A 14,838-nucleotide genomic window follows, 5' to 3' on the forward strand; every position below is an offset into this window, starting at 1 on the left:
CTCACACCTCTGGGACCCGGGTTCGAGTCTCCACCTGGGTTACGTGTGTGTGGAGTTTGCATGTTCTCCCCATGTCGTCGTGGGGTTTCCTCCAGGTACTCCAGTTTCCTCCCACAGTCCAAATACATGCTGAGCCTAATTGGACTTGCTAAATTGCCCATAGGTAATTTATACATGTTATATAAGGGGAAAAAAATGCAAACAAGTGACACTATAAATGTATAAATGCAAAATGTTATGTGCTCAGAGCCAGGCTTGTTTAAAAAACTGATTTTAAACATGAATTTCCCAAGTTACCCAAAATGAATTAATAACAAATGTATGAAAAGCACTTCAACTGTACATGGAAAGCAGAACACCACAAACATGCAATTCACACACTGTTATCAGAGCTTCATTTTCTCTGAAGTAGAGTTCATGATATTTGGAGACAATTAACAGCTACACAACAAAGACAAATGACCCATACGAGTATAACAGCATAGAAATGGTATTCCTAAGTAAAGTCCAACTTCACAATTAAGTTGCATCTGTACTGATAAAACGGACAAACTATATTACTTCAATGATGCATTGTTCAGCTTTATTTGCTCTTCTTGACAAAAAAGAATGTCCTTTATTTTACTGTGGGAGAAATAAACACAGTAGTATGATACATATATTTTAAAAAAAAAATGACACAAACAAAAACATCAGTCCAGTTCCTGAAAATCTGATTTAGAAAAATACACCCCACAATTATGATTAAATTTTTTTATATACAGTATATAATGCTATATATCAGGGTTCCCCAATTCCAGTCCTGGAGAACCAGTTTGCAAGGACCTGTCAAATACACCTACTAAACCTGGCAATTGGCTGGTGAGCTGAATAAGGTGTTTGAGTATTAAAATTTGGGTGCAGACTAGGCCTGCAGGACTGGAACTGGGGAATCCTGGGGAATTGAAAGTTACCATCACCAAAAATAACTTTTATTTTAAAGTTTCATAATGAAATTAATTTGCTCATCAGGATGTTCTGTTTGGCAAAGTATTCCAGTACTTGGGTTTTAAATTATCCATCGTAAATCTTTGTCACCAGATGCACAGTAATCATCCCGCTAAAGCAGAACTACACTGTCATCGTATTAAAGGGGTGAGTGTGCACACAGAATCGGTTGCTCCAGCATCCACAGTGTCATTCTCCCAAGTTACTATACAGCAATTAACAATCACTGACAGCCGCTAGTAATTAAATGCCTAATAACCATCATGTAGTGATTGAAAGTGATTCAGTCTCAGCCATGGCAAATGTAATCTTATGCATAGCTTTAAATGTGCAACAACATGGATTATTTGTGACTGTGAAAGTCATGACAGCCAGCTGATCGGCAGATTTATTTGCAAAGCCTTCACTACATAATGTTCATACCTTAATTCTTTTCATCTTTCCCAGCTAACGGCCTCCAGATTCTACCAGTAGTACAGAAGTACAGAGTAGCACTTGGTCACACTTTAAAGTGCAGTTCAGTCTTTAAAAAATCAACTAGCTAAAGTGTGATTTTGATGATGTTACCACGTTATATAGTAGTTAAGAAATTGAAGTCATTTTGTATAGAAGCGTCTGTTAAATGCTGCACATGTAAACCGAATGAATGTAAACCTAAATTAAATAATAAGACAGTGCCCTAACTTAAAAACTAATAGACGGAGGAGTGTAATTGCCGTTAGGATCAGTTATGCTGCTTTAAATTTATTTAATTAATTTAAATATAAGAATGATATAAACATAACTGAATCCGTAGCATTATTTGATTTAAATGAAGAATTTAGTAATTAACATGATTATAATTAAAGGCATACGTTTGTAAGGAGCTTTCTAGTATTTCTATAGAGGAACTAATCTGGCGTTTGAGTTGCGGTCTGGTCAGTTTTGCTGGTGACATTTTCGTTTCGCTCAGGTAAACGCGGGACGTGTTATGCGGCAGAGAAAGTGTTTTAATTTATAAGTGTCAATATTCATGGAGATTGGAGTTATTGTATAAGCTGCAGTCATAAGTTTTCTTTCTTTAACTCCTCTTGAATTATCACGGCCAATGAGGTATGAGATTTTATGTCCAATTTGCAAGTTAATGGCGTGAGCGAGCTGTATTCTTGTTTGTCTTTGGTTATTTTTAGGAGGATGCCTGTGTTTTTGCCGATTAATTTTATGATTTACGTGCTTTTTTTATCTAGTTCTCATGGCATGCCTGACCGGATGGATATGCGAATAAATGCCCGTGATCAGAGATCAACTTGTGTTCGTGATTGAGGGCAGTTACAAGTGGAGGGGGGGGGGGGGGGCTCATAGGAAAGTTACGCATCATCATCGTCATCATCATCATCATCCATCCATCCATCCATTTTCCAAACCGCTTATCCTACTGGGTCGCGGGGGGACCGGAGCCTATCCCGTAAGCAATAGGCATGAGGCAGGGAATAACCCAGGATGGGGGGCCAGCCCATCGCAGGGCACACTCACACACCATTCACTCTTACACATGCACACCTATGGGCAATTTAGCAATTCCAATTAGCCTCAGCATGTTTTTGGGCTGTGGGGGGAAACCGGAGTACCTGGAGGAAACCCCACGACGACACGGGGAGAACATGCAAACTCCACACACATGTGACACAGGCGGAGATTCGAACCCGGGTCCCAGAGGTGTGAGGCAACAGTGCTAACCACTGCAGGACCATGCCGCCTGTTGTATGAGTAATATAATGTAAAAATTAAATTCTATTTTATGTCCTTCATAAAGTACAAAAGGCAAGCATATCACACAGGTAAAACACCCACATTAAAAAAATGTTTTTATGAAAGTCTGTAACAGTAGAGTGAAGGAACTGACCAGTGGCTGGGCTACTGATATATGGTATGATGATGACCATTGAATGTTTCTCAACTTCTTAACCGTAAAAAAACACACCACTTCCAGAGATGATATATATATATATATAATTTATTTAAAATGTAGTGTTTCCTGGGGGCTGGGGAGGACACCTGCAGGAGAGAGACAGATATTGATCATGTAAACATCCTTCAGCAGTGCAGTAGTCATACTTCACATTTTTTATTGGGATTGTTGTGGGGGGGGGGGGCACATGCAGCCATGGTACCTAAGCTCTGCTCAAGTGAGATCTGAGTTACAGGGAAAGGTCCATAGACCTTGTTTATATGCTGCTGTTCCACAGACTTCCAGTAGGGGCTCCATGTGAGGAAAGAGCGAGGGCTATGCTCTCTCTCAAGTACACACAGAGTCACAGAGTAGGTCAAAGAAGCGAAAACAAAGTACCATACCTGAGTTGTTGTCACTGAACACGAAGTCCCGGTTTGCTCCAAACTACACGTGAGAAAGGCCCTCCTCTAAACTGGCCTCTCTCATGCGGGACGGGGGCCGTAAGGTGGCGTGGAGCTCAGGAGCAGCGTGCAGCAGTATGAGCAGCCATGCCTGTGCCAGCAGCACCACTGCCTGTACCCGGTTGTCCCATGTTGGGGACAGGCCAAGCGCCGCGTTGCCATACAGGCAGAAGGTGATCCAGGCCACCCACAGCAGGACTGAGGCCAGGCAGGTTATGAGCAGCCACGTGGTCCTGCACCTCCACCGTGGCTGCTGCCTCCACAGACTGCAGGCCGCCCCCACCAGTGCTGCCAGGAGCAGGACCAGCACATACGTGGTGGCCAGCGCAAAGTCCAGCGGCTGGTATTCACAGGCTGGCTGGCACGTGGACATCGTGGCGAGAAGGATCCACTCCGGATCCAACACGGCCAAGGCCACCGCCAGCCCCATCAGTTGACCTGTGCTGGGGCTATGAGCACCTTGTCCCAACCGGCGCAGTCGCAGACCCTGGAACACTAGGCAGGTGTTGCAGACAGCAAGCAACACCCCCCTCAGGACACGCCGGGCGAAGCAGAGGCTCTCTTGGTGCTCAGCGATGTATCCCAGGCTGAGGCCACAGAGCCCAAATATGGCAGCGAGCAGCAGGAGTAGCGGCGCCACCACCACCACCAAGCCCCACACCGCATCCAGCTCACACAAGGCCGTGTAGGGCCTTGTCAGGATGGAGCCGGATCCGCAAGGCGAAGCTTCGTCCCATGAAGAGCTGCCCCCCACCAGGGACAGGACGAGGAAGGTGAAGAGATTGATAGAGGGAGCCATCACTGGCAGGGAGAGAGAAAGGAATCATTTAATGGGTTGAAGAAGTATTAGTCCATTAAACGCAATGTAGCCTGCTGCTGTGCAGGACACATCACAGGCGACACGCTGAGCATGCTGACAACTGAGCAATGGACTTCTACAGTGTGAGACTACATGCACTTTCTTAAAAAGCAGTAATCAATGCCATGCCAACCAGCTGAACAACTTCACAAGTAAATCGGCACATTATATAGGTCACCATCATTGTAAAAATTAATTATTATTTAAATTCAGGGGTCTCAAAGAAATTACTGTATCTGGCCGGCCGATATCAGAGAAAAATTAAAACCATGTAATGTCATTCCAGCGCAATTGACATCCGCCAGTCTGCATGTTTTGCGGTCGGGAGTTTAGCATCTCCCAGCGTTTTTTTTACTTTAAGACCTTTGATCTAAGTGAAGTATACATTTTGAAGGGGAGGCCTTACCTTAACTGTCAATGTCTTTCAGCTTCACTTGCTCTTACAACACGTACGATGCACTCACAAATCGTTTGTGTTTGCTTCTCCCTTATCAAACAGATTATTTATAAGCCGTGCATCATGACGTAGTACTGCATTTTTACGTAATGGAACGCCTAACGTTCTAAATAGGGTGGGGGCATTAAGTGTAATCCTTTTTGTGTTTACTTTTGAAAAATTGAGATATAACCTTTAAAAAGCACGGATATAATGTAAGAAACTTTTTAAAAAATAAATACAAATAAAAACGAGCAAATGCATTCAATCCCATTTCTTGTAGCTAGTGCTGGAAACTTTGGTGGACACCAATAACGATATATTTTTGTCCAGTAATATTACCAATACCTATGGTTTGTCCAAACCCATGCAGCGCTCTAAGAAACTCCAGCTTCTGCGATTCCCCCTGCAGACCGCTACGGCTGATACAAAGACAAATGCGCAAAAGATGCTAGTAAGATACAGAGAGACAAATGCGCAAAAGATGCTAGTAAGATACAGAGATTGGTCATTGGTTAATATTATATAAATACGCAATTAATAATATGACAAGTGGCAGTATTGCTACACGATTAAATAAACGACAAAAACAATAATAATGACTGATAAGTCATAACGCGTTTTTTTCTTTGATGGTGATAACATGTACATGCAGTACACCGATACCGAAATAAGAGAATTAATGCTATTAGCAGAAAATTATTACTGGAGACATAATTGTTAGGACACCCTCGGCAGGGAAACGCGGACCCAGGAATGCGGAACAGAGCGATCTTTATTAGATCGAGCAGGTAACAGGCTTTCAATGGGCCAGGCAAGAAGAATGGTCGGGGACAGAAGGTAGATTCGGTAGCCGGGGAAATCCAGTCCAACAGGCAGGCACAGGACACGGAGACGAAGGGAAGGGGAGACGAGAGATCCTGGGGCTGGCAGGGAAGGCAGGACGGGGGAAGTTCAGGGACGAGGGCTGCTCTGGGAAAGATAATAAGATAATAAGATTCTATTTGTTCTGCCTGCCAATTTTTATATTAGATGAAACAAAAAATTGAGAAATATCTATATGCACAAGTAGTTTTTCCTGATAAGAAGGATAATATCAAGACTGTCAGCATTTACAAATCGAATTATGACACATCTGAGTAGCCCAGACTGTCCGGAAAACAAAGCCATACAGCATATGTGGCTGACTAATGTACATACAGTGTAATAAGCTTATAATCAAATGGATTGAAAAACGCTCAATAATGGACAGGATTCAAAGGGTAAATAAGGTGCATCATGTGGAAGAGAAGTTAGGTGGCGTTGGGGTGCATTGTGAGTTTCATCTGGTAGCTAGAAGGGAACAAACAGGGCTTTGGGGGGGGGGGGGGGACTTCTCCTGGGGCTACATCGCTCTACCTTAAAAAAAAAATTATTTAAAAAAAAATCTTTTCTCCTTACACTATAATGGCAGGTTTAGGACTAATACAGTACAGTCATAACCAGTGCCAAGGATTCTATGCATCGCTACACAGAGACAAGTCCAGATATTGAGCCCAAGGCTAAAATTGTGGTTTACTTACAAGTGCACTTTGCTGGGCAGTGGGGGTGTTTGTCCTTCTCTGCTCACATTTTCCCCTCTTATCCTGTCTTCTCCTCCGCAGCCCTTCCTCCTTCTCTCTGTTGCTCCTATATTCCCTCCCCTCCAGTCATCTATGTTCTCCTTCCTCTGCGGTCTCTCCTCTTCTCCCATTCTTCAGTTATACTGTCTTCTCCGCTCTCCCTGTATCCCTCCTGTCTTCTGGTCCTGTCGTCTTTTCTCCAGTCATCCCCTGCTTCTCAGTCATCTCTGCATCTTTTCTCTCATTTGTTTGCTTATTCTTTGATTGTTTGTGTTATTCGTTAACCCACCACCCCATGCTGGATGAGTCTTGATGTTTTTTGTTCTTTTTAAAGTTAGGCTTCTTCCGTTTTTGTGCCATATCTTCTGCCCTTTTCTGGTTGCGGCAGTGCATGACACGGGTGGAAAATAGGGTTTTTTACAACACACACATCAAAACCAAAAGGATCAGGATGGATCCAAAATAAACAGCAAATGACCAGGAATGAACTAAATGGTGGAATAAACACAACTAGAGAACTATATACATACATACAACATACAGCTATAATGAAGCATCAAAGAACAGAAGCAGAACAGGCACTTAAATTCACAGCTAACAAGACACAATGCAGGACAGTGAGAATCATAACTAATAACAAGGACTGAGGGCAACCCAGGAACAGGCGTTACAGTTAAACAGCACTGGTGAAATCAAAGTGGCCTTTCAGCCACATGGTCAGCTCTGCATGGCCCTCTGCTGTTTGCATTAGAAGCTGCTTGAAATTCCCACTCTCCTTACCAACACCTCGAAAAGCCAGGCCTTGCCGTGCCAAGTACTTAACTTCAGAAGATTTTTTCTCACTTGCTGCTGCTCTTTCCAGCTCATCTGAAGGTTGAATATTAACAGGATTGATCTTCTGAATCCATGTCATCAGTGCTAATCTGTGGCACTGCCTGTCTTTATGTGCACTGAATTTATCTAGTGCCTGTTCCAGTTTCACATGCCAATCTTCACAAGAGCTGAATCTGTCTCTCATGCCAGTTTAGACATTTGTGTTACAAATAATTTTGCACAGTAGAAACAAATAGAATCTTATAAATGCTGAGATTAGAGTATCTACGATGCAGGAATGCAGGGGTTTCATTGGGGACCTTTCTATGGCTTAGTACTGTGAAGGAATACATGGTTAGTGCCAGGCGCAAAGGAATATCTTTGATTTTGCATCCATTTGGTAACTTGTTGAAGTTGTCTGATAGTCAGTAATGCATGGTTTAATTATTATGATTTTTTTATTTATTATTTTAAAACATCTGAAAGAATCTGAAATAGAAAAGCATATTTTAGTTTATGGTCCACTGGATAAACACAGACATTACAGACGGTTTTAGAATCTAATGCTGAATGTTTTTTGCTATCATTATTCTGCCTGGATATGCTGTGATTGGTACAGTGAAATCTGAGAATGTGTTTGTGGTCAGTATCATAGCCTCAGACAACAAACCAACGCTGTAGCGCGTCACTGTGTTTACATGTGGGAGGGGTTCCAGTTACATAATGGGCTCGTTCTAATTCAACTGTTTTGACGGAGTTCGACAAACCTAAAAAATAAATGCTGGTGTTATGAAAAACTATGTCATATAGCTATATTTGAGATTTATTATAGCCAAACACATCTCGGAGCTCCGAGGAACCTCCTTCTCCTTACATTTGGGGAGATGGTGGCGCAGGAGGTAGTGCTATCGTTTAGCAACCGGAGAGTTGCAGGTTCGAGTCCTGGTTTCTCCTACCCCATCAAATTGTCCTTGAGCAAGACACTGAACCCCAAATTGCTCCCGGCGTGCAAGTTGGCGCCTTGCATGGCAGCCTCCGCCCCCGGTGTGTGGATGGGTGAATGTGAGGCATGAACTGTAAAGCGCTTTCAGTTCTCATAAAAGTATCCATAAAAGCACATCTCATAAAAGCACATTTACCATGTGTGTTTTGGATTTGGATTGTATTGGTCTGTAGTCAGTCGCTCATGTACATGCTCAATCGCAGTAACATTTTCACAGGAATTTGGGAGATTGAAATGCTAATTCTATGGGGGTGTATTCAGTGGGAAAGGTGTGTATGTAGGGCATGTCCCCCCCCCCCCCCCTTCGTGGTGTTAGATATTCTGTTTCCCCCCCCGTGTGTTAAGGTTTGCTCTTGCATGTTTAATAAAAGATTGTACTACCCTGCTTGTCCTGGCGTATTGCCTGTGGTTTGGGGGGAGGTTAATCTGTGTGTGTGACCATGAGTGACGCGACATGTGTGCTACAGTATACATCCAGTATGTAACTGTATAAAGTAAAACTCACTGTGTAATATAAAATGCAAATGGATACTGTAATATGAAGCATTGCAGTAAGAGGACAATATTACAGTACAGGGCACATTGTTGGATTACATACCTGTTGGCTCTATTAAATGTTTGAATGGTTGAGGACATGGTTGTTCTCCCATCATTCGGCCGACCAGCCTCAGCCATTGTAAGGCCATGATTGAGGACCTAAATATATATATACAGTACTGTGCAAAAGTCTTAGGCAGGCAAAGAAAATGATGTTTAGATTATCCTCGTGTTGGTATAAAACTATGATATGATGCCTGTCAAAGTGTGTCAGCTTCACCATTTCAGAACCTCTGCTAAAATCATCCTAGTATTTGCAGCGACCGTCCAGTGCAGCCATGTATTTTTTGACTTGACCACTTAGCAGACCTCATACAGTTAGTCAATCTCTCACTGACTTTTTAAACCAATATATCTAATTATTTAATTGAGCTGTTGGGGAAATTTAACAAAATCATGGAACGACTGAGGTGCCCCTGAGGAGAAGTTTGGGAACTGAAGTTGTGTTCATCTAGCCATCCAACTAGATATCAGTAACTTTTTAGAAAACATAAGAAATTATTACTAGTTTTTATTGTGTTACTCTTAATTTGCACACATTCTAATATTAAATTGTATTTTTTGTTCTAAGCCAAAGTGCACTTGCTACCCAGATAAACAGCTTTAAACATTTCTTTGGACTGCCTAAGACTTTTGCACAGTACTGTACTGTATATGGTAATGCTAGATTGATAACTCCTATCAGTGTTGTGTTTTTGGTAAATATGCTAAATTTGCCTGATGCAGTCTTCTCAGTTGCCCCTTTGTCCGCCTTACTTACTGTTGCTATGCCGGCTATGTGCTCACTCTGCGTGCCTTAATTATATTATGGTGTTTTATTATTAATTTATTTATAATCATTGTTATTTTTTCAACCTCTGTGTGGCCATAATATTTTGGGTTTTATAGTTACAGTTATGTGGATTAATCTATTTTCTCTGTGTTTTTACCATGAAGAACAAGGTGTGACAGGGGATGATTTTGTGGACATTGGGGAACAAGATGTTTACCTTTTGTTCCCCAAAACCTCAGACTGAGGAAATCCCTAATTTCCATTTTAAAACTAAAGGCAAGTAAACTGTCTGTTTGATAGCAAGCTCTGTGTTTTTTGTGGTTTCACAGACATACTGCTGTCAGTTCATGCTTACTGAATATATCATATTTAGTTTCATGATCTTTCCCTCAATCAGTCTGGAGTGGAAGCAGAAGACTTCCTAAAAAATAAGCAGGGAAGTCAGCGGCAACACCTGAACAAAAGAGATTCAGTGTAAGTATCACACAGTCCTGGAAATAGAAACTAAAGTGGACAGAGCTGTTAGAACACAGACAGTGCAGGTGGAAGTAGAATCAGCAGAATAAGTGGTTATCACATCAGAAATACTGCTACCATTCATTCTGCTCATTCTATGTCCACCTGCACTCCTCTCTATTCTAACGTTTTTGGTGCAAAACTGATATCTGTCACGCCCGGCTCGTACGATCCTCTTGTGTGCCACGCCCCCTGATTATCCACGTGTGCTTCCCTGATTGTACTCAGCTGTGTGTGATTATTTTCGCCCAGTCTTGTGTACTTAAGTCCAAGTCTTGCCTGTGTCCCTGGTCCGTCATTGATGTTTGTCGATGCCTGTGTTCCGTCCTGCCCTTACCCCGAATAAACCCCTACTTTGCCCCATATTCCGCCTTCCCGCCTGGTCCTTCTACTGCCTGCCTTCTTTTTGCCCGCTCGCTCGCCAGCCCGCTCGATGGCCCACTTTCCACGGTGATCGTGACAATATCTTTCTTTTTTCTACACATCTCCACCAGGCTGTTATAAGGTCATCCCTGGGTGCATCAAAAATGTGGACCATTGCCTGCAAGGGAGCGGAAATTGACTGGACCCTGTCATAAGCAAAGTTTGTGCCTCATAAAATTGTTTAGAATCAATGTCTCTAATCAAATAGTTTAATTTCTCTATTTTATTTTTTTACCACATGAAGCACAATGAGTGCTTAAAATTTCAATTCACAAGGTAAAACGTCAAATAAAGTGTTTTAACAGAATATTTAATGTAATTTCAAGGTCACAGCAGAGTTGCCCTGCAGCCTCGTCGGCAAAGAGCAGGAAATTCGGGAAAAAAGCCTTAAAATGCTCCGAAACAGGAGGGAGGACCTCCGAAGGTCAGGAAAGGTAATACATACTGTACATAGGGAACCTGCAAGCAAGTTAAAATTATTCAAGCCCCCTGCAGTCAAATTAAATCATGAATGTAATGTCTGGAATACAGACCTAGTCAGCCAAGGCTGAATAATGTTCCTGTTCATGTTCTGCTTCACTTTCCTGGCTTCTCATGTCGTGGCAAAACTTAATTTCTACTGATTCCATTGTCTAGAAGAGAGAAGGACTTCAGCTTCACTCCAACGGTATGTAGCGTATCTGTATTTATACCTTATCATTGTGTAATATATATAGTCATACATTTCATAATTTACCTTCTAAAATATTGTGCAGTCACCAGCCCAATTGATATTTTTGCCATCTTAATCCTCCCAGGATCAGTACAGTATATGTGCAAACATATTTTATGTGTTTACAGACGTGTAAGACTGCTGAAAAAAGGTGGGAGAACAGTGGCCCTTGGAGGTAAAATGTGTTTTTACATTTTCCCAGTGCAGCTGCATAATTCACTGTACTGCAGTGTCAGGTTTCCCATTGCCCAGCACACCTAATTTGGCTAAAGAACTTGATGATGTTACAATGATCAGTGTGTTGGCCAGTGAAACTGACAATGTGCTGAATTTTGGGAAATTTTGAAATGTATTATAAACACAGTATATTAATCTGCACAATGTAGCAAAACAGTCTGAAACGTAACTGAGATACAGAGGTTATACACTGATCAGCCATAACATGTGAAGTGAATAACATTGATTATTTGGTTACAGTGGCATCTGGCTGTGGGGGGGTTATACAGGTCCTTCTCAAAACATTAGCATATTGTGAAAAAGTTCATTATTTTCTGTAATGTACTGATAAACATTATACTTTCATATATTTTAGATTCATTACACACAACTGAAGTAGTTCAAGCCTTTTATTGTTTTAATATTGATGACTTTGGCATACAGCTCATGAAAACCCAAAATCTCAAAAAATTAGCATATTTCATCCGACCAATAAAAGAAAAGTGTTTTTTAATACCAAAAAAGTCAACCTTCAAATAATTATGTTCAGTTATGCACTCAATACTTGGTCGGGAATCCTTTTGCAGAAATGACTACTTCAATGCGGCGTGGCATGGAGGCAATCAGCCTGTGGCCTGCTGAGGTGTTATGGAGGTCCAGGATGCTTCAATAGCGGCCTTAAGCTCATCCAGAGTGTTGGGTCTTGCGTCTCTCAACTTTCTCTTCACAATATCCCACAGATTCTCTATGGGGTTCAGGTCAGGAGAGTTGGCAGGCCAATTGAGCACAGTAATACCATGGTCAGTAAACCATTTACCAGTGGTTTTGGCACTGTGAGCAGGTGCCAGGTCGTGCTGAAAAATGAAATCTTCATCTCCATAAAGCTTTTCAGCAGATGGAAGCATGAAGTGCTCCAAAATTTTGATTTCCGAATGACAGAAGCGCCTGACCTGGGCTACAGAGAAGCAGCACTGGACTGTTGCTCAGTGGTCCAAAGTACTTTTTTCGGATGAAAGCAAATTTTGCATGTCATTCGGAAATCAAGTACCCACAGTCAGTGATGGTCTGGGGTGCCATGTCAGCTGCTGGTGTTGGTCCACTGTGTTTTATCAAGGGCAGGGTCAATGCAGCTAGCTATCAGGAGATTTTGGAGCACTTTTTCATGAGCTGTTTGCCGAAATCATCATTATTAAAACAATAAAAGGTTTGAACTACTTCAGTTGTGTGTAATGAATCTAAAATATATGAAAGTCTAATGTTTATCAGTACATTACAGAAAATAATGAACTTTTTCACAATATGCTAATTTTTTGAGAAGGACCTGTACAGTATATAATGTTATATATCAGGCTTCCCCAATTCCAGTCCTGGAGAACCAGTTTGCAAGGACCTGTCAAATACACCTACTAAACCTGGCAATTGGCTGGTGAGCTGAATAAGGTGTTTGAGTATTAAAATCTGGGTGCAGACTAGGCCTGCAGGACTGGAACTGGGGAATCGTGGGGAATTTAAAGTTACCATCACCAAAAATAACTTTTATTTTAAAGTTTCATAATGAAATTAATTTGCTCATCAGGATATTCTGTTTGGCAAAATATTCCAGTACTTGGGTTTTAAATTATCCATCGTAAATCTTTGTCACCAGATGCACAGTAATCATCCCGCTAAAGCAGAACTACACTGTCATCGTATTAAAGGGGTGAGTGTGCACACAGAATCGGTTGCTCCAGCATCCACAGTGTCATTCTCCCAAGTTACTATACAGCAATTAACAATCACTGACAGCCGCTAGTAATTAAATGCCTAATAACCATCATGTAGTGATTGAAAGTGATTCAGTCTCAGCCATGGCAAATGTAATCTTATGCATAGCTATTTAACAACAATAGTATTCCCAGATTGAGGTGAGTACGAGGACAATCTTTTCATAGCTATTTCCTAGCATGGAGTATGGCGTAAGAGGCAAGTTTATGCATGCAGACAATTGCATATTTCAACTGATATGGGAATGCCACTTTGGGGCCAATAACATGCTGACCTCAGTAAAATTCCAGAAGATATTTTTCAGCCTGGATACTTCTCTCCCGTGTAGTAGTTCTCCGCTTAACAGCAACAAGAACTTAACATACATGATGGTACATAAATGTGATCTGCTGATTTCAGATCTGTAAGCATAAATTACCTTTGTTGTATTCCCTGGCCTTCAGGCTAATTGGAGTTGCTAAATTGCCCGTAGGAGTGCATGTGTGCGTGAATGGTGTGTGAGTGTGCCCTGTGATGGGCTGGCCCCCCATCCTGGGTTGTTCCCTGCCTCGTGCCCATTGATTCCGGGATAGGCTCCGGACCCCCCGCGACCCAGTAGGATAAGCGGTTTAGAAAATGGATGGATGGATGGTATTCCCTGGCCTTCAGGGAATACTTTTGGTTTTAGCACTGTTCCCCTGTCGCTGCAGATACTTTGGCATGCAAGCCAATAACTCAAAAACCGTTCGACGAATCCTTTTCAAACTTTGTACAGGTATTGGTGAGGAACTAGAACTGATTTAATTTTGAAACAGTCCCAAAATGGAAGCAGCGCCACATAGTGATAATGAAAAAAGCAGCAGTTTTGATGCTTGACCCTGCTAAGACCATAATTCAATAACCGTTTGATGGATCTTTTTCAGTCTTTGCAGAGGCATTATAGGGGGCTGGAATAGAACTGATAAAATTTTGAGACAGCTCGCCAGCAAATATGAAATATGGCTCTCAGGAAATATGAAAGAGCTTTGTGCGTGGAGATGTGATCTTTCCACATGATTTCAAGTGAAAACATGAAAAGTCATCTTTAAAACGAAGGCTTTCGCTATTGCAAATGTCACACTATTTAAGGTCTCAGGAAGTCTAGGGGAAGCACAAATATACAGTACATATAGCTGTGTCTCACATAAAAAGGTTGTGCATACTCTGCTCATATTGTTCAAAATGGAGTAACACTTTGCCATGAATTTTAAATTTTAGTATGAGCCCATATAGTTAAGTCTTGACTGTTTACAGGTAACCACTTAAAAAAGATATAGCTGAGGTCCTGGATTCAGTCTCCTGCATTTTCTCTCTAACCCACTCAAAGAATTTCTTGCAGGGATTAATTCAGTATGTTTTAACAACATATAAAAAGACCAGATGAGTTAGGAGCAACACTTTACTTGAGGGGGCACAAATAATGTAGTAGTACATCCATCCATCTATTTTCCAAACCGCTTCCAATCCTACTGGGTCGCGGGGGTCCGGAGCCTATCCCGGAAGCAATGTGCACAAGGCAGGGAACAACCCAGGATGAGGGGCCAGCCTGTCGCAGGGCACACACACACCATTCACTCTCACACACACACCTATGGGCAATTTAGCAACTCAAGTTAGCCTCAGCATGTTTTTTGGACTGTGGGGGGAAACCCCACGACGACATGGGGAGAACAAGCAAACTCCACACACATGTGACCCAGGCAGAGACTCGAACCCGGGTCCCAGAGGTG

General features: G+C 42.0%; 2 protein-coding genes and 1 long non-coding RNA gene across 3 annotated transcripts in view; 1 reads left to right on the forward strand and 2 right to left on the reverse strand.

Annotated features, from left to right (window-relative positions):
• Window positions 1-14,838, reverse strand: part of LOC125725260 (uncharacterized) — a 202,679-nt gene that overhangs the window by 155,311 nt on the left and 32,530 nt on the right. The window lies entirely within an intron of this gene.
• LOC125725234 (G-protein coupled receptor family C group 5 member B-like) lies at window positions 2,960-4,364 on the reverse strand. The gene is made up of 2 exons (XM_049002002.1): window positions 3,319-4,364; window positions 2,960-3,021 (listed from the first exon to the last, which is right to left on the reverse strand). The coding sequence occupies exon 1, from the start codon at window positions 4,175-4,177 to the stop codon at window positions 3,362-3,364; it is 816 nt and encodes a 271-aa protein (XP_048857959.1). The 5' UTR covers window positions 4,178-4,364; the 3' UTR covers window positions 2,960-3,021; window positions 3,319-3,361.
• On the forward strand, window positions 10,994-13,024 carry LOC125725253 (uncharacterized). The gene is made up of 3 exons (XR_007387390.1): window positions 10,994-11,065; window positions 11,239-11,261; window positions 12,972-13,024. It is a non-coding gene; the product is annotated as an uncharacterized LOC125725253 (long non-coding RNA).

The sequence above is a fragment of the Brienomyrus brachyistius genome, unplaced genomic scaffold (assembly GCF_023856365.1).
Source record: "Brienomyrus brachyistius isolate T26 unplaced genomic scaffold, BBRACH_0.4 scaffold63, whole genome shotgun sequence".
Classification (NCBI taxonomy): Eukaryota; Metazoa; Chordata; class Actinopteri; order Osteoglossiformes; family Mormyridae; genus Brienomyrus; species Brienomyrus brachyistius.

Coding starts and splice junctions, on each gene's coding strand:
- LOC125725234 (XM_049002002.1), bottom strand. CDS start 4,177: ATGGCTCCCTCTATCAATCTCTTCACCTTCCTCGTCCTGTCCCTGGTG.